Source organism: Dipodomys spectabilis, unplaced genomic scaffold (genome assembly GCF_019054845.1).
Source record: "Dipodomys spectabilis isolate Male_0828 unplaced genomic scaffold, ASM1905484v1 ptg000147l, whole genome shotgun sequence".
In the NCBI taxonomy this organism is placed as follows: domain Eukaryota; kingdom Metazoa; phylum Chordata; class Mammalia; order Rodentia; family Heteromyidae; genus Dipodomys; species Dipodomys spectabilis.
Window position 1 is genome coordinate 3880524 of NW_024870824.1, and position 19861 is coordinate 3900384.

Consider the following 19861-nt stretch of genomic DNA (forward strand, 5'->3'; position numbering starts at 1 on the left):
TGATAAGAAATGTATGCATTATCTTGCCCATGTAATTGTAACCCCTCTGTACAGTATGTTCACAAAAAATTAAAATTAAAATTAAAAAAAATCAAAGCAAAGAAAAAAGACATTTGAATACATATCTTAGGGTTCATTTCCCTAACATCACCTTATCTGACCTTTTCTGCTTGTCCCAGACATATACTAGATATTGCAAATAAGGGAAACCATGGGACCTATGTTTCTTTGGACCTGGCTGGTTTGGGGCACACTTGAATAGATAGCCCCTAAGTGTTTCTCATAAAATTGTTCATTTAAAAATATTTTCAAAAGAATATGAATATTAGTGTTCATTTCTTATGTCAGTTTTTGATTGAGACTGAGGCTGTAATACTGAAACAATTCACCCCTTAATGTTTGCACTGAGTTGAGCACACCTCCTTATTTGTTCTTCCAGTTTCTTTATTAGTGGTTCCCATTTGTCAAGATAAGCTTTAGTGTTTAGGTACTTCTACTCAGATTTATTAGTTTTGACTCAACTAAATTATTAGACTAACATAACTCGTATAAATTCTTAAATTATTGGGTTTTCTTTCTCAAATTGTCACTTAAGTTGTTATTCTAATTCCTTACTTTCCTTTTGCTTAGTTTATTGATGATTGGCTTATTTTATAATAGCCAGTTAGTATGTCTATTTTCTCCAGTTCTTTTATCTATGTTAAATTCTCATGATTTAAATAATACATGTTTATAATCAGCAATATCATTATAATGTTTTTAAAACCAGCTATTTCTTTATTAGCTGTATTAAATAATATTCAGTATTAGATAATGTCACATTTTTCCCATGCACATTTTCCCTTTGACCATATAGAGGGCATTTTGTTCCCAAAATGTTTTCTTTTACTCTTCTTCATGTACACTGATCATTAAGTGACAAGATTAGTGTTCAATGACTTTAGACATATACTTCAAAGTCTAGTTTGAAAATAAAAGGACATATGTTGATTATTCCATTTTTAATTTCTTTTGCATGTCTTCAGGTGCTGTATAACAGATGCTTTCATAGTGCAGTCTGATAATGTAGACCTCTCAGAATGTCTGTGATATCAAAACTGTTTTATCATAACCTGAAGCCATTTTCCCCTCATTTGTAACAGTATGGTTAGATTTTCTAAGTCAATCTCTGTGATTTTTACATAGGCTATATACAGAAGCTAGAAGTCAATGAAATTTGCACAGCTATGAAGCATCAGTCTACTCAGTCATTTTTGTCTTAGGAAAAGAATTCTTTTATCCAAAAATGCTTATTACTGTTTTAAAGTTTCTGAACAAGTACTTTTTATATGTCATAGCTGCACACATCTAACTGTTCAAACACTAATTATGAACTATTTCCTGTAGTTGTAAGTTTCTTACATACTATATGCATTTCAGATATAAACTAGACAAATTTCAATACATTAATATCTTGACATTTTTGTAGTAAGAACTAGCCAATTCCATCCAGTATGGCACCGTGCCTAAAGAGAGCTCTGATATTCACTGATGAGCAAATATTTCATCCTGGGAACTGATAATTAAAAACAAAAAAACCTTAAATTACATTTATGTTCTGCTGTCTGCTAAACAGTTGTTTTGGATTGGTTTAGTTATTTGATTTGGCTTGTTCTGCATGCTAGACAAAATGGTCTACAACTGAGCTACCTCATAAGCTATTTGTTAAAGTGTGTAGATTAAGACAGGTTGACCTTTGAAACATTTTGAGTTCATAATGTATGTGTTCTTGAATAGCATAATAAAATGTAAGATTATGATAAGTCTCAGATATGGATATTGAAACAGAATTACACAGATGTTTCCTCATTCCTACGCAGTACCTACATGAAAATGGCATTGTCCACCGTGATCTCAAACCAGAGAATCTTCTCTATGCAACTCCAGCCCCAGATGCACCACTCAAAATCGGTGAGAACATTCCTCATGTTTCATGACTCCATTCTCCATAGTAGAAGAAATTTGTTGTGTGGAATTTTTATCTATAGCTCCATCCAATTTTTCCTCTGTCCAATTTCTTAGAATATTCTGCATGCACTATCTTGGAAGTTTGTGCTCTTTCCTAGAATGTTAACATGGAAATAAGGACGAGAAGTTAGTGCTCTGTTTCTGGCTGGATAAATGAAAGATAGCACTTAGCCATGATGAGGACCTCAGAAAACAACTTTGTGTTTTATACTTAAATGTAGAGTGAAGAAATGACAGAAAAACTAGCACTTCTTTGGGGCTATTGACTTTTAATCTACAAATTATTTGGAGCTTAATCTTAGATAATGAAAATTTTTGAGGCAAAATACTTGGTATATTGATGAATATAGCTTTGGAGTTACTTGCTTATATGAATTGAGGTAAATTAAGGTCTTTATTTCCCAAAAAGTGATCTCTAGGGGCATTGCTTTCTTGTTAACCATGAATAATTCCTCTTTTTGGGGGGTGGGAAGGGTTGTGAATGGCTTTCAGAGGTACTATTAATTAAGAAATGCAATTATAATCAATTAAGAAATGCAATTATAAAAATTAAACAAAATTTCAATTCCTGCAAGATTTCCCAAAACTTTTAAAAATTATTCCTGTACAGGTACATGTCATCTTGTATACCACAAAGTTGCGGTTTTTTTTTTTTTTTCTAAAAAAAAATCTATTGACTCTGAAAACCTCTTTTATTCCGCCCCCTCAAGAAGCAATTTGAAAAATGACTAATATGAACTTTGGGGAATTCTAATCAACTCGAAGAAAACCTAAAATCAGCATCTTGGGAGAAAAATATATTAAGTACATAGTGTACCTTCTATATACTTCCAGGTCAACTATTCATTTCCAGTTTAATCATTTTAAATGAATGAAATTCCATCCTTGGCAGAATGCATGTTAAATCCTCTCAAGTGCATTGCCCCAGTGCTTTCATCATGTTAAGCTGATGTGCTCACTGCATTTAAAAGCGCTAACACCTTGGAGAATTAAGTTGTTCTGTAAAGGAAGAGCTCAGACAACAGAATGTGCTTTATGAATGCGAGAATCTGAAGGGGGAAAAAAAGCCTAAGAATCCTGCTGGGACGCTGGCTTGTTCTCATAATCACTTCTGAAAGGCTGTGGACAGCGGGGAGTTTCAATTTCCTTTGACATCACTTTCAAAGACTTGATCCTTAAAGAAATTTCTTTAAATGGATGGATAGATACTAATTTAGGTAGAAGAGCCTTGCTTTCTGAAGGGTAGCCTGCTGCTTCTGCTGATAAGGATCAGGCACCTTGTGGAAATGTAGGTTCATCTTTGAAGTCTAAAATGAATTCATTCTGCACCTACCTCTCTTGAAGAATGGCCTTGAGCAGTTTCCTGATGTTTCCAGCAATAGATCACAACAGTAGCAACTTGGATAATATTTTACATAGGTAATTCACCTCAAAGGAATCAATAAAAATGACCTTTTGCTCTCCCCCAAAAAGGTCTTACATTCATCCCATAAGTATAAACATCCTATCTGTCAAATATAAGATATTATTTCCATTCAGCCAGAATAAGCCTTTCCACACCTGTTTATTTCCATGCTATTCATGGAAAAATATAATTTTTTTTCTTTCTACCAGTGAATAAAAGATCTTAAGTTATGTCACTAAGTCATACTGCTCCTTACACTGACTTATTGTCATATGAATGTCAGAATTAATAACTTCAGACAAAGCATGGCTATTGTAATCATGACTTTAAGAAAGAGTACCTCATCTGAGGGAAGCTAGGAGGAGGTCACAGAATCAGAAGAAAACAGCAGAAAAATACAACAGAGGGGTCCATTAGCTGCACTGGACATGGATGAAAATGAACTAAGCAACTAAAGAAGAGCTGTGGGAGCTAGGGAATGAGCAGGAAAGAGGGAACGGCTTAAACTAAGCAAAAGGAAATAAATGTGCATATCACCCGATTTGGAAGAAATAATTGTATTGTCAAAGTTTATAGATTTCACAAACTTTATAGACCATGATAATGACAGTTTGCCTTGTGAAGGTTAAATGTGTTTGTGACTTTAAGTATCACTATCCCACAGTACTGTGAAATTTATGTCATCACTTTATCTCAATAAAAAATTATTTTTTAAAAAAAGAAAGAGTATCTCTATCTACTAATATCGGGGAAAGAGCAATGATTAAATATAAACTCATCTTGCAAGGTACTTGGAAGTCATATTTTTTTCTCCACTTTAAAGAAATGCTTGAGTTACTTCCACTTCCTCCCAGGTGTCCTGTCACTTCCCATAGCCACCCTCCTCCATCAAATACAAAAGCAAACAAATAAGTGAGCTTAATTGTGAAAGTCAGAAGTATTTATAAAAGCTGAGGAAAGACTTGCTTCACTAAATTCTTCTCTTGTGATCACAGCTGACTTTGGACTCTCTAAAATCGTGGAACACCAAGTGCTCATGAAGACAGTTTGTGGAACCCCGGGGTATTGCGGTATGGCTCTTTACTAATGTGTTTTCCCTTCACTGACATCTGTATACTCAATCTACTTATTCAATCTGGTTCTTTAATTTTAACTTCTAATGTTTCTGTTTACAAATGCTTGATGTTTGATGTGACTCTTGATGACAGAGGCATGGATCAAACATACTCAGACCACTCCTGGGTCTTCTCAAAGGGCCCCAAGATGCTGGATTTTGGACTTGTCTGTTAGAATATCTGTCATGCAAGAACTACTCTGGTGCCCACTGAGAAGTGGCAAGCCACCAGGGAAGAAGGCAGTGGTACAGCAGAGTCCATGCCTGGAATTAAAGCCATGAGCCCTTTGTCATTTTTCTTCATTGCTTTTCCTTGGGAGGATGTCAGAGGAGAATGGGTACACTAGTTCAGATGGCATCCGAAACAGCAGAGAAATGGAGTGGCACCTAGGGTTACCAGGCCCCCCAAGCCACAAAGGCCTGTCTCTGCCTGTGGTGGCTCATTGTACCAACAAGAAAAAAATAACAGTGGGAGCTGATGGCTCCTGCCTGTCATCCTAGCTACTCAGAAGGCTGAGATCTGGAGAACAGACATTTGAAGACAGCCTAGGCAAAATGTGCATGAGATGTCAGCTCCAATTGACCAGCAAAAAGTTGGGCTGGAGGCATGGCTCTAGTGGCAGAGCGCCAGCTGCGAATAAGCAAGCCCAGGAAGAGTGTAAATATTCTGAGTTCAAGCATTGATACCAGGTTGGGAAATGGGAGAAAGGAGGAGGGAAATGACCTAAAACGTAAAATTTTAAAATTGGACTCATTTACAACTTCATCCCAAACACCAAACTGAAGAGTCATTCTATCTGTTTTCCTCACCTCCCTCATTGCAGTGTTAGAATTTCCATGGATGACACTGAAAAAAAAAATAGGAATAGTTGTGAAGTGGTCTAGCTGTGGGACCCCATGATTTTAGCGTGCTACAACGTAAGTCTGTTTTGGCTCCAGAGGCCAGGGACTTCTGGCTATCAGTATTGTCTCTGCTATCAGCCTGATATTTCCTGTACGGAGCTGGAACTGAAAAAGACACCTTTTTAAAAAAAAATCTAGTTGTTTTTTTTTTTTTGGTCGGTCGTGGGGCTTGAACTCTGGGCCTGGGCGCTGTCCCTCAGCTCTTCAGCTCAAGGCGAGCGCTCTACCACTTGAGCTACAGTGCCACTTCCAAAAAAAAAAAAAAATCTAGTTTTGAGGAAGTCTTGTTACCCTGTATCTTCTCTGGGTCTCTGGCTTAACCCCAGTAAGAAGAGAGCTTAAAGTAGGGGTTCCCTCTAAGAGTTCCCCTAACCTTTAGGCTTCCTACATCCTCTTGCTGATCTCCCAGAAATAAGTGAGGGTTGTAGTGCATGATTCAGAGACAAACAAAAGCCTTTAGCCTTTTTATTCATGGCTAAATTAATCAAGCTATAACCTGAAAGCTAAAAAAATGAAACCTTGCACATAGATATTACCCAGAATTCCTAAAAATGTGGTGGTGAATGAATATTCCACAAATCAATCCAATCCTAATCTAGATTATTCGAAAAAAGAAATCATATGTCAAGCTATACATCAACTTTTCTTCTAGAATCAAGCTTCTTTATACAACTCTTCCTCTTATTCATCTCTACAAAAAAAACATTTATTCGTCACCTCCTGTATAGTCAGGCCACCGCATGCCACCAGGGAGATTAGTTTTCTGCATCCTAGAAGCTTCTAACCTACAGAGGAAGAGGCATACACCCAGAAACAGCATTGTAAGAGATCTTGTGAAAAGGCTACTGGGGAAGTGCAAGAAAAGAAAGGTATTTGGAGTTGCTGGGCCTGTTCTTGTATAAGCATCACTAGTCTTACAACCAGATAGAAAAGAACGGTACTAACATAGAAAGCAAATCGAATAAACTACAATAAAATATCCTTTAAAGCAAATGTATCGTTATATCCATGGAATTGTAATGGTAGAAGAACCTCTACACTTCACTTGATAGCATTCTTGTTTCACTAATATCCAGAGAGCTTAAGTGACTGAGATACCACATCTAGTTGTTAGTGTCTACATGTTAATACCCAAATCTTAACTTTTTCTTTTTTTTTTTAATTTTAATTTTTATTTTATTTATTTATTTTTTTGGTCGGCCGTGGGGCTTGAACTCTGTGCCTGGGCGCTGTCCCTCAGCTGTTCAGCTCAAGGCGAGCGCTCTACCACTTGAGCTACAGTGCCACTTCCGGTTTTCTGGTGGTTTATTGGAGATAGGAGTCTCAGGGTCTTTCTTGCCCGGGCTGGCTTTGAACCGCGATCCTCAGATCTCAGCCTCCTGAGTAGCTAGGATTACAGGCGTGAGCCACCAGCGCCCGGCTCCAAATCTTAACTTTTTCTATCAGTGAATTCCTTTCTCTGGTGAATTTAAAATGCTTACAACTTTATTTTTCATAAATTCAACAATTGTGCAGAATGGGGTATTCTTTCTGTTAAATCTTTATACTGTACCAAGTAGTCTTGTTCTGCATCTTCAATTCATTGAGCCAATAGTAGTTTGTCAGTTAATAGTTAAGTTCAGAAAAATCAAGATAACTGCCTTAGACATGGCAGAAGTTGATTTCTCTCATAGTAGAAGTCTAGCTATAGCCAGTGCTGGTGAATAAGTTACTGGCTTCTCTTGGGCCAGTGTTGTAAGGCACTAACCTCATACATAAGGGGTCCACCCTCATGAGTTAATCATGTCCCAGAGGTCCCACCTCCTAAATCCATCTCCTTAGAAAAGATTTTATTTTATTTCAAAAGAATTCTGAGGTGATGAAGACCACTCAGATCATGTAAGACTGAGGATGGGGACTGGAAATATTTCTCAGTAGTAGCAGAGTTCTTTGTCTACTATGTCTAAGGTCTTATGTTTGTTCCACAGCACTTTAATAATAACGATGGTGTTCGGTTAGACAACTCATTGCCTCTGTCAGACTTAGGAAGCAAGAATCCCACGGTTTACAAGGAAATGTACAAGCCATTGTACTACTCTGCTTGCTCTAGGCACTCCTTTGTTTTATTTGGTTTTCCTTAGAGCTGTGCTCTGATCATCTTTCCATGAAACTTCTCTCCTGCTATATAAGTTTTCTATCTGTAGTTCATGCTACATCTGTATTTTTTCCTGCCTCCAGGTCTCTAAGACTATGAGGGGAACCTAAATTTAGTACTATGTGCCCAACACAATTGCCCATCAATTGTCACACATTGCTGACCAACCAACAGGAAGATTGAAAGAGTGAGAACTGAGGAATGATTAATAAATGAATTAAAGAGCTCTCACACAAAGAAAGATGATGGACAATTTAGTAATTATTTTCTGATATCTAAGAGATGTCCTAAGAGATTGGGATAGATTGAAACAATTTCCTAAGAACTGAACAGCTCTGGAATGGATAGATCAAAAAGATAGTAAACTAAATTAGTTTATTAGTAAACTTTAGTTTACTCTAATAGAAGGGACTCCTTTAGTGTCCTTTAGAGTCCCTTCTGTGACTTACACATAGCAGCAGTAGCAGCAGCCTTTTGAATAATCATGATGAGAGCAGTTCTTTCTTACAGCACTACAAAATGGTCTTTCTGTGAAAGAATGAGTCATTCATAGATAAAAATGAATCACTGAGTATCTGACATTCTCCATGTTAATCCCTGAAGGCTACAAGATAAACACACTATTGCCTTGCTCTTCCTAGATTTCATGGAGTAGAAGAGAAAGTCCTAGACAAAGTAAATCAGTGTGATGAGTTCTCAACTTATCTGAGTCAAAAGCTCGGGGGAACAGAAGGAAGGGAACTGTGAGTCCTGGCTAGAGACATCTTCCAAAGGAGAGGCCTTTGAGCTGGTTACAGGTAGGAGTTCAAGTAGAGAGGCAAGCACGGGGTGTCCTTGTTAGTGGGCACAGGAAGAGCAGAGTCATGGAGGAGTGGCAGCAGCTGCATCAGAGTCTCTTTGGCCCTTTGTCATTCTCAACTGGAACACTGAGTCCCTGTAGATGAAGGAACAGATAGATACAAAAGAGCAGCATGGAACATAGTTTCAAGGAACCTGTGCATTAGGTTAAGAAATTGTGAGTGTGAGGTAGGTAATGGGATCTGACAAAGGTTTTTAATGAGACAGTATTTTGAAATCAAAGCCTGTGTTTTATAAATCTAGATAATGGTATATAACATAACAGATATATTTGAGAGGGGGAGAGATATAAAGAGAACAGACAAATCAGAAAGCTAATGTTAGAAACAATCGCAAAAAAGAAGAAAACATCTGAAGACTTATCTTGGGGTTCATTTCATCTAACATCAACTTTTAAAAAAAAAAAAAGAAAGAAAGTTAATGTTAATGTTTTTTTTCTACCTTTTTATGTAATTGTTATACTGAGGATTGACCAGAGGACTTCATGCTTGCTGGGCAGGCACTGTATCACTAGAGCCATATCTCCAGCCCTCTTTTTTTTTACCTTTCTCATGACAGAAAATTATACATGTATACTGTTAACCCCTTAAGTAGCTTCTCTTTGTGTAGCCTATTTGATCTACTCCAATTAATTTTACGTATAATATGATTATAAAAACATTAATATCTTGTCCCTCACATAAACAACACTCATTTATAAATAATGTTATCTTGCAATGGATATTTGTGCTGTTTATTATTGTAATGGTCCTGCAGATATGCCTATCACCTTAGAGCCTGCATGATAGAAGAAGAGGCTGCTGAGTGGTCAGGAGTGTATACGATATACCATAATCCTTCTGCTCTGCTATCAGAGCAGCTCCTCAGGAAGAAGTGACTTGCGGTAATGGAAGAAAAGGAGGTGAAAGCAGCCAAGAAGCCTGAGGGAGAGGGGCTCAAATAGACTGCTTTCCTCTGAGATCTATTTGCAGGAAGTCTAGAAGACTGAGGAATGTCTTAGGCATGCCAAAGTTCGGGACACGCACGTGGAATAACTATAATATAGGCCTGAAAAGCAAAAATGAGTAAAGTCAATAATACAAAATAAAGTTCAAGTTGTATTATAAATGAATATATATATACATATATTTATTCACACACATTCTTGACCCAGTGGAAATACACAGAAATGTTACTTCAAAGTAAGATTAAAGAGGGCAGGATTTCTTTTTCCTTTTTCTTCCTTCCTTCTTCTCTCTCTCTTTCTTTCCTTCTTTCTTTCACTTTTTCTTTCTTTCTTTTTTCTTTACTTGTTTGGTTAGTACCGGAGTTTGAACTCAGAGCTTCACACTTGCTCAGCCTGCCTTTGCTCGGCTGGTACTCTGCCACTTCTGCCAGCTTTTTGCCAGTTAGTTTGGAGCTGAGTCTTACGGACTTTGCTAACTGAACTGGCTTCAAAACCACAGTCTTCCTAGATTTCAGCCTCCTAATAGCGAGGATTACAGGTGTTAGCACCGGCAGAGAGGGCAGGATTTTAAAGGAACACTTCTGCTTAGTAACAGAGAGAACAGAAGTTCCAGTGACTAAAAACAGAAAGTGAGTAAGTTAGGCCTGAGGCTACAAGATTTTGAATGCAACAAAATTTCCGTATAAAATAAATATTTAGTGCTGGGTACCAATGGCTTACAACGATCATTGTAGATGCTCAGGAGTCTGAGATCTAAGGATCACAGTTCCAAGCCAGCTTGGACAGAAAAAAAATCTCAAGATCCTTATCTCCAATTAACCAGGAAAAAAAAAAATTTGGAAGTGGAGGTGTAGCTCAAGTGATAGAATACCAGCCTTGAGCAAAAAAAAATGGTAAGCAAGAACATGAGGCCTGGAGTTCAAGCCGCAGTAATGGCATAATCCATCAATCAGTCAATTAATCAATGTCCTGTGAAACTTAGAACATTCAAAAGTGATCTAAATCCTCCTTTAAGGATTACCCAAAATCCTCACCTCTTCCTTCCTCACCATATATGAGTTTGTCCTGAGTCTTATTTTACAGGGTTGGGTGAGGGGGTTCATGTCTATAATTCCAACGACTAGGTAGGCAGAGTTTGGGAGAATCATGGCTTAAGGTCAGCCTGGACAAAATAGTTTAAAAGACTCATATCTCAACAAATCCCAGAGTGTGGCCCATGTCCATTATCTCAGCTACTCATTTAAACTTAGATAGGAAGTTGCGATCTGAGATGAGCCATGGCAAAAAAAAAGACCATGTCTTTAAAAAAAAAAAATCACTAAAGCAAAAAGAACTGACAGCATAGTTCAGAAAGTGATAAAGTACTTTCTTAGCAAGCATAAGGCCCCAACTTCAAATCCTAGTACTACCCAAAAGTTTATCATGCTCACATGTACTAAACCTAAAAGCAGGTACTGTGTGACAGAAGACAAGAGCAGAGCAAGGTTAAAACCCAGACCTTCATTTTCAGTGGGCTTTTTGAGGGAAAGGCTAGGCAGGTAGCACAAGCAGGTTAGGATCTCTTCCTCTGAATGTTTTAGGCGGGGCTCTCTGCTATTGGAGTGGCCCCTCATTGCTTGCCACCAGGCATTGCTTGCCTCCCATGACATACGGGCCAGATAAAGAGGGTTTAAAGTATGCCCCTTATCATTAAAAATTAACTAATATCAAGAGAGACTGTCTCCATTAGGATAAAAGTTATTATTATAATGATGTTAAAGCTATAAAAATATGGCTTTAAAAATGGTTTAATATTTATAATACTGAGACTTTTTAGCCTAGAAAGGTGTCTGAGCCCACGTAACTGACGAGAGGAAAGGCGTGAGCTCTTCTGGTTGATTGTTGTAAGTTCAGGCACCTCCACAGCCAGGCCTTGTGTGCACTGAGTCTAGTCTCTACTTTGGATAGAAGACTTTCAAATGACATCTTCTGAGAGTGAGTATGTATGTTAACCCCTCTGTCACCTGTCAGGAAAGAAAAAAGGAAAAACTACCTTCCTACTTGATCTCTTTCAGAGAACCTTTGCCACAGGATCCTAAAAAGAGAGGGTTTCCTATAAATGAATTGCCAAGGAGTCACAGCTTGCTTTGTGTCTAAGAAAATCCTCGTTGTTGCCTAGGAAATGTAGATAGCCCAAACCAAATTTCGGGCTTCCAAATTAAAGTTTTAGGCCTAGACAAATAAAATCATGGCCAGTATTCTAAACTTGGCCATGAGGAGGTTGGCTTTGAAGAGATTCCCAATTGCTAACTGTTGTACTGTGCTTCAGTATAACTGAGCGGGAACCGCTGAAGGCCACCACAGAAAAGTAGAAAAGAAGCCAAAATGGTAATAGTGGTTAGGAGATACATGGGGAAGGTGTGTGTAGGTTTTGTATTTATACATTCATATATATATATATATATATATATATATATATGTATATATATATATGTATATATACAGTACATTTAGATATGACTAATACCAATTACCTAATTTATCCATAAGCTTGCTTAATTGAACTGTGTAGGTTCATATCTCATGTTTCTACTTATGTGGTTATTCATAGTCCATTTCCTGAGCCCAGGAACTGTTAAAAATTTATTTTCTTTAAATATATGCCAGGTCTCATTATTTTCTGATTTAATAATGGCAAATATATATTGGGCTTCTATTCAAACATAAATGAAAGCTAATGACTAACACCTAAAGAATAAGCTGATAGTATATTTACAGATCTCTGCGCTTAGAGTCTGCAGGTACTATTTCTAAATAATATCCTAGGAATTCCAGAAGAGGGAGATACACTATTCTAAACATTCTGACTAGGGCTGTCTCAGCATTGGCAGCACATTGCTTACTAACCAACAAATTCTGCCATTCTGATCAGCAATTATAAATGAAAGTGCTGTAAGAAAAAGATCAGCAATAATAAATGGAGGTGGTAGAGGAACAGTGTTATCAATTGCATGTGAAGTACAGGATGAAAGTGCCAATGGCAGGAAGCCCTGAAAAATACACGTGAATGATAAGACCTAAACGATTGGCAGATAATGATGGACTCTTAAAATTGAATGTCAGTGGGCTGGGAAGGTGGCTCAGTGATAGAGTGCTTGTCTCACATGCATGAGTCCCTGGGTTTGCTTCCTCAGTACCACATAAACAGCAAAAGCCAGAAGTGGCCATGTGGCCCAAGTGGTAGAGCACTAGCCTTGAACTCAAGAGCTGAGGACAGCAACCAGTAGCCCAGAGTTCAAGCCAGACTGACAACAACAACAACAAAAAAGTGAATGTCAGTAACCTGATATTACAATCGCATACATAGTTCCCATTCCTGCTAAGGTATGTTGAGGTCTTTTATAATCTGCCTTCCCCACTGAGTTGGAGGTTGGGTTGGCTAGAGGAGTGAACGAGCTACATTTTGGCCATTTGTCTGTTGCTTACAGGCAGGATTACTGATAGTTCTCTCCACAGTTGTTAATGACTCATACTCTACTAGGCTTTGGAGTCACAAGTTGCATCCTCCTAGAAGCTTTACCTTAAATACACGAATGAAACTTTCTAAATCTCTCACCTGCACTAGAATGATAACACATGTTTCATAGGGCTACAGTGAGACACAACTAAGATGATGTAGTGAAGTTGTTAGCAGAACCCTGGTAATATATAATATATATAATATATATACACATATATACATATATAATACATGCAATAAATGATAGGAGTTATAAAGGTCATTGTAGAGCAAGAAGGTGGATTAATGACAAAGCACTTGCCAGGCATGTAAAAGGTTCTGGATTTGATCCCTGGCACTGAAAAAAAATAACAAGTAATTTTGTTGTCACTATTATTATAATTGTTGGTATCATTTTAATTACTATGAGAAAGTATCTGTTTCATTCAGCACCTTCAATTTTTCTAATTTTTCCCTTCTAATAGTATTGTAAGGAATTTGGGGGGAATAGAGTTGGAGGTCTTTGAAATGCCATCATCTGACACATTGCTTTTGTTTTGAACTAGAAGGCCCATTTTAAAATTTGTCTTCAACTCTAACCATAATAAATAAATAAATAAATAAATAAAATTTATTGTTTTATGATACTTTTCTAGATTTTTAAACCTACTGAATATAAAATTTGGTTTCTGAAATAGAGACTTTTAAAAATGTAAAATACATGGGGTTAGGAGAGATGGAAAACAATGAAAGATGTGACACTAATCAAGATGCATTATACTCATAAACTGACATGTTAAATTAAACCCCTTTTGCACAACTGCTTAAGGATAATTTATTTGTAAGGTAAAACATCCAGGTCCTGGTGGCTCACACCTGAAATTCTAGCTACTCAGCAGGCTGAGATCAGACGATCACAGTTCAAAGCCAGCCTGGACAAAAAAGTCCATGAGACTTTTATCTCCAATTAACCATCAAAAGGCAAAAAGTGGAGCTGTAGCCCAAGTGATAGAGGGCCAAGGCCCTGAGTTCAAACCTCAGTACCTGCACCAACACACACACACACACACACACACACACACACACACACAGAGAAAGAGAGAAATTGAATACAACCTTTTAAAGATTCAACTGGATTTCCAAATACTACTTTTGTTGGTATTTTTCTAGGTAAATATGGAACTATGTAGAATCTTTACCCACGATATTGGAAATAGCAGGATTTAAAAAATCAGGCTCTGAATGGCACAGGACCTGTGCTGAGGTCCTTTGAGTTCATTTTAACATCTGATTACTCATAGCCTGTGTGCCTGGAGCTCGTTTCTTTATGTTTTACTTACGGAGGGCAATGAGCGCTTTCAAGTACATTTGGTACTCTGGCAGGCTTCACCAAGGAATTCAACTTCATAGAAGTTGAAGTACAAGTTTTTAATACTTTTATAGTCAGAATCAAAAGGATGAAATTTTAGTTTAGTATTTAACAGTTTAAAAAGCAGAATCGCCCATTCTCTCCCACAGATACACACAAACGCACTCAAACATACACACACACACACACACACACACACACACACACACACACACACACACACACACATACACCCCACATATAGAGCTTTTTCAAGGATCCAAAAACCTAAAATATTTTTAGATGAGAAAATTTCTCATAGAGATTACTAATACTAATATCTAATACTTGAATATATCATATGAATAGCATCATTTAGGGCTTTCATGAGGCCCTGTATTCAAGACCTCTAAAAGAAAAAAAATCCAATGTATAGAATTTCTTTAAATACTGCTAAAAATAAAAATAAAAACACTTTTCCACGAGCATACAGCACCATAAAGCAAATCATATGTTTTCACTAGTGCCAAATCATGATATAGTGCCAACCCCAGGGGCTTCTATATTGTACTTTTTAAATAACCCACTGAGTTCACTATGTAAAAATTGAAGGCAAATTTTAAATAGCTTACAATTGAATAGAAGAGATTTCTCAACAAAACAGAAAGTTAACAAATAAATACATTTTCTTCTAAAAAACACTAATATGAAAAATGAAGGAAAATTTAAACAAAGAAAATCTAAGAATCTAAATTAGAAGCTTTCAGCAAAGGTTCTTAATAAATATAGTTTGTAGTCACGCTAAAGGATAAATAGCAAGGATGAAATGTAAGGAACTATTTATTACTGTTAATCTAACCAAGGAAGGCATAATCTCACCCACAGAGGTGACTTCCATTTTTACAATGAACCTTAAAAATACTGGAGATGAATTAAATGCATAATAAAATGTCAACTTGGCTGCCTGTAACTTCCTTTAGACCAGCTAGTGTGTCTCATAGAGTTCCCATGGGGCATGTGGGCAATAGAAGGAGAAAGGCAGAAAGACAGAGCATGCTAAGCAAGCACATGTAAAAGGGTGCCCCCTCCCCAGTCCACCCCCTCTCTGACCACAGAGTTTTTATCATCTTGAGGTCAGTGATATCCCAAAGCTATAATTTGTTACCGAATCTGATTCCAATGAATAATGCCAGCTACAGGAAAGTGGGGCTGGGTACACACAAAGGATGTCAAGGAGATGGCATCCACAGCTCTTCTTGATCTTGACCTTGGAGAGCATAGGGAATCTGCAGGCTGGGTATGAGACTATCTTAAGCTGAATTAGAAGTTTGAAGCTTGGAGAAAAATTAATTCCTTTAGATCTTTATACTGGCTTGATACTGACCAAATAAAATATACTCCAAGGAGCTTAAGTCATATAGATATTTAGTCCTTAGTCCATTTTTGAAATAGTCATTGTACTTTTCTGATGCCCAGGCACTTCCTGATGGAACTAAATATTTAGTAATCAACAGCCAAGAAAGCCAAAAAAATCAACATCTGTTTCTTAAGGATAGAATACCTTAGTGAGAGAGTACAACTAATAAATATGTAAATTGCACAGAAAGAGGTGGTCATTCCTATAAAGTAATATAAAGTTGGCAAAAGAGAGTAGGTTGTCATTTGAAATGAGTGCTCAGAAAATAGAATATCTGAAAGAAAAAAAAAAGACTTGGAATCTGTAAGGAAGAGAACAAGTCCCATGGATCCCTAGGGAAAAATCATCCCCATTTTCCCAGGGACAAGGAACACCAATCTGAGGCGGGAGAGCACCTGAGTATCAGGTCCAGCCAAGAAGTTGTTTGGTTGCAGTGCAATGACTAGTGGAGAGTAAGGAGAGAGAATACCCATAAGAATACAGTTACCATTTGCTGCCGTAGGGTTAACTTTTCAGATTTGGACTTGTTAATGTGGCTATGCCTGTTAGGTATCTTAAGTGGAGACACATGTGGGTCAGAACAAGGGACGTCTGGAGTTCTGTGGCAAGTCATGAGACCCTTGGGCATCCACAAGTCACAAAAGGAGACAACCACCAGGAAGCAAGAGAGAAAGAACCACTTCATTCATTTATAAAATGTACAATTGAAGAGGGAGCTCTGGAGGAAGGGCACAGGTTTGGAGTCCACCATTCAAAACAATACAAGTGGGCCTGTCAGCCATGGAAGGGGCAGCCTCTCGGGCTTGGGATGTATTTGCAAAATACTGCCAGGAGCCACGACTATCAGAAAGGAGAGATGATGTATGGTCCTTTCACTTGAATCTCACTCAATCGATAAATAGTAAAGAAGACAAAGGCTTATCTATATGTTCTGGGTATGTAAACTATTGGATGGCTGTAGCCAACTACTTACTAAAATAAGTGCTGAGTATAATTTGGCCTGAGGAAGTTGATAACTCTTGAGTTGGAAGAGGTGGCCACCAACATCATCCTCTTGCTACTTGTTTCTCTTTGAGTTTAGAGATAGCCTTTTACGTTTTTCCCATCTTATTTTTTACTTTATTTTTTATTTTCTTTTAGAAAAGGGTTTCAATTCAACATGTCCATTTATGAGCACAATACATCTTAATCTGTGTCACCCCTATTCATTCTCACTCATCTCTTCCAACCCAACCATCTCTTAAAGTTACCTGATTCCATTTTTGTTTGAGTTTATTAAATATTATGACAGTATTCACCTATCATTCTCCTCTTCATTCATCTGTACTCTTCCCCTTGGAGAGAGCTTTTTATGTATAGTGACACATCAAATGACAACATAAATCATTTTCTAACGCTAACTGCTATATAGCTAGGAGACCCTACTTCAAGAACAAAGCCTACATGCCAGAGAATTAACAGCTGTGTGGGGATTCGGTTCTATTATTATATCTGTGGGGATGAAATGATAGGAGGAAAAGAGGTCAAAGGAAGAGGTGATTGATGAACAGCACATGGGAAGAAGATGTGCTTCAAATGTGTTATTTGGGCACAGAATGTTCCATTTCCAACTGTTGCTACAGAAAATACATGCATGAAGTAAAAATGAAAAAGTTTCAAAAGAATTATTATTGCTAACCACCAGTCAGAAAGTTTATGAAGTTCTTAGGGGAAAGCACAGCCTTTTCCATACTTCACTTATGGGACAGAGATTAAACTGTACATCTATTACCTTATGCTTGCTTCTCTTTATATAGACAAGGGTCTTCTGTAATGCCAGTGTTGGGATGATTAGGGATTATCTGTTTATACTCAAACACCTCCTACAAGAAATGAATGACAACTTTTCACCAGTTAATGTTCCTTTGAAACCAGCATCCATCACAATTGTGATGTGATCAGAAAAGCCAGTCTGATTCAGATCTGGAGAAAATCTTGATTACCTCAAGACGGGAGGAGGACACCATAGAACCAGAAGAAAGAAAAATTACAGGTTAACAAAAATGACTTGTGTTTTCACTTTGCTCTTCTGAAAGGCATTCTTAAGTCTTTGATTTTTCTCTTCAGGGTATAATTTTTTTAAATAAAAAGTAAGGTAAGGAAAACAGACTATATCTTTCTGTATAATTTATACAAAGAGAAAAATCACACAATTCTTGTGGCAAGGCAGAGTTTTTAACAGCTTAAATGGAAAGCATGAAGTAGGAGTCAGATTGACTGATGTCTGCAGTGTCAACACTCAGGCCCACTGGAGAATGGAAAGAATGATTGAGGATATACAGAGTATCACTTGTGTATTAAAACTTCCTTCTGACATTTTCTTTTTCTTCTCCACTCCAAGTCAAACATGATTAATGTGACAGAGCCCTTCAAGCTTACACAGTGAGGCACACATGGAATGCTAGGCAGAAAGCAACAAGGTTATTGCTACAGGCAACTCTCCCTCAACAAGTGCTTTGAGACTGAGCTTAAACTTCACCAGTTACCATGCCACTTACCATACCTACTTGGGGCATTACCTTACTCATCTGTGGCCATAGCAGAAAAAAAAGATAAAAAAAAAAAAATTTAAGCCCCAAATTTTACGCAGTTAATGTACTCTCCTGGCAAATGGGGTAGCCTAGCATGGGGCACATGCAAAAGAAAGCATTCAGTTGATGCTATTCAGCTGTGGGCATTGCTGCCACTTCCAGCTTCTGCCCAGAGGGCCACGTTAGAAACTGAGGTAGGGAATAGAGTTCACAAGTACTGTACCTGTGCTCTCCCAAATACATCTCCTCTTTCTGCCTCCCATCTCCTCCACACTGTTTTTTACCCAGAGGCAAAGTTTCTAGACAGCAGATGCCAGGATAAAGATGTAGTGGATTTTTATAGCCCCAGAAAACTCCCTCAACTCAAGACAGTGCTTTTCCTTTCAACTCTGGCAGGAAGAGTAGGCGGGGAAAGTCAGATCAGGCTATTAGATGCCCATAGAATCCCTCCCCACCTCCCCCCCCCACACACAAAAGCCCTGACTATTTGGTTCGCAATCAAGCCTCTCTGCCTGGTTTACCTGGACCTCACTGTGTGCCTGGACCATGATGCTTCAGCTACACACATCTTAGTTCCTCAAGCACTTCCTGCTCCTTCATTAGGAGGTGCCATCTCCACTTAAAATGCTCTAGTCTCTCTCCTCAACCATTGCCCTCTGCTCCGTTGTGTGGTTTCTCCAGGGTCTTCACATCTCTTTGCAAACTTTGCTTCCTCTGTTCATGTTTGCTAAGCCTTTACCAGGTCAACAGTCCATGAAAGACACTGCCTCCCCAAGCACTTGTAGTCTTCATTTTACATCTCTTTGTGTGTTTGGTTTTGTTTATCTCTTTTTGTAATTAACATTGACCTCTCAACCAAACCATAAGCATAAGATGGCAGGGACTTCTCTGCAACCTCTAGCACCATGCCAGTCACACAGCAGGTGCTTAATGGCATAGTTAATGAATGAATGGAGCAGCCTGTTGATTTTACTCATCTTGATCCACTTCAGATTCATTTTACTGAAGAACTAACCGTGGCTTTCAAAGTCTCTGATAATGAATGCCACTCTGCAGTTTCAACTCACTAAGTAGGAAAGGGATCACCTAAGGCACTGCTGAAATGAGAAGGAAAGGCAGTGACTCCCATCACCCTTTGCTTTTTATCCCTAATGCTTAAGGAAAAGAGGGGCAGTCTAACACCAGTGGTTCCTGTGAGTGTGTCATAGGTCATACTGGTGCTTTTCATGTTAGGGCCATTTCCAGAACTGGTTATAGTGATTTTATTTGATAAAATAAGAATTGAATACCATCTCTAAATGAACCTTCAAACTTCTAGTTGCTTCAATGGTGCCACCATTTTATTTTTAAAGTACAAAAAAACATTATTCTATGGTTAGGTAGTAGGCTAGTAAATATTATAAATTTTTAATTTTAGTAGAATTTTTATAGTCAGTTTAAATTGTTTTTTGAAGGGAAATGCCTGGTATCTCATCAATTCTGGGACCATTCAACCAATTTAGACTGTGGTGGAGATAGGAGTAGAGGGTATCATGGGTGTTTTGTAACATTAATGTTTGATTAGGAGTACCATGAGTGATAAGGTAACTTTATGAAGTGGAAGATTACCTTGACTCACTTAGAAGGAAGCTGGAAAAATCAGTAAATGCTTATCGATAATTTATGTGTGCACATGCATTTG

At 37.8% G+C, this 19861-nt stretch overlaps 1 protein-coding gene across 1 annotated transcript in view; it reads left to right on the plus strand.

Annotated features, from left to right (window-relative positions):
* Camk4 (calcium/calmodulin dependent protein kinase IV) overlaps window positions 1-19861 on the plus strand; it is a 212878-nt gene that overhangs the window by 176491 nt on the left and 16526 nt on the right. The window contains exons 6-7 of the mRNA XM_042691927.1: window positions 1860-1950; window positions 4408-4482. Of these exons, the coding sequence (XP_042547861.1) occupies window positions 1860-1950; window positions 4408-4482 (166 nt within the window). The remainder of the gene's footprint in view (window positions 1-1859; window positions 1951-4407; window positions 4483-19861) is intronic.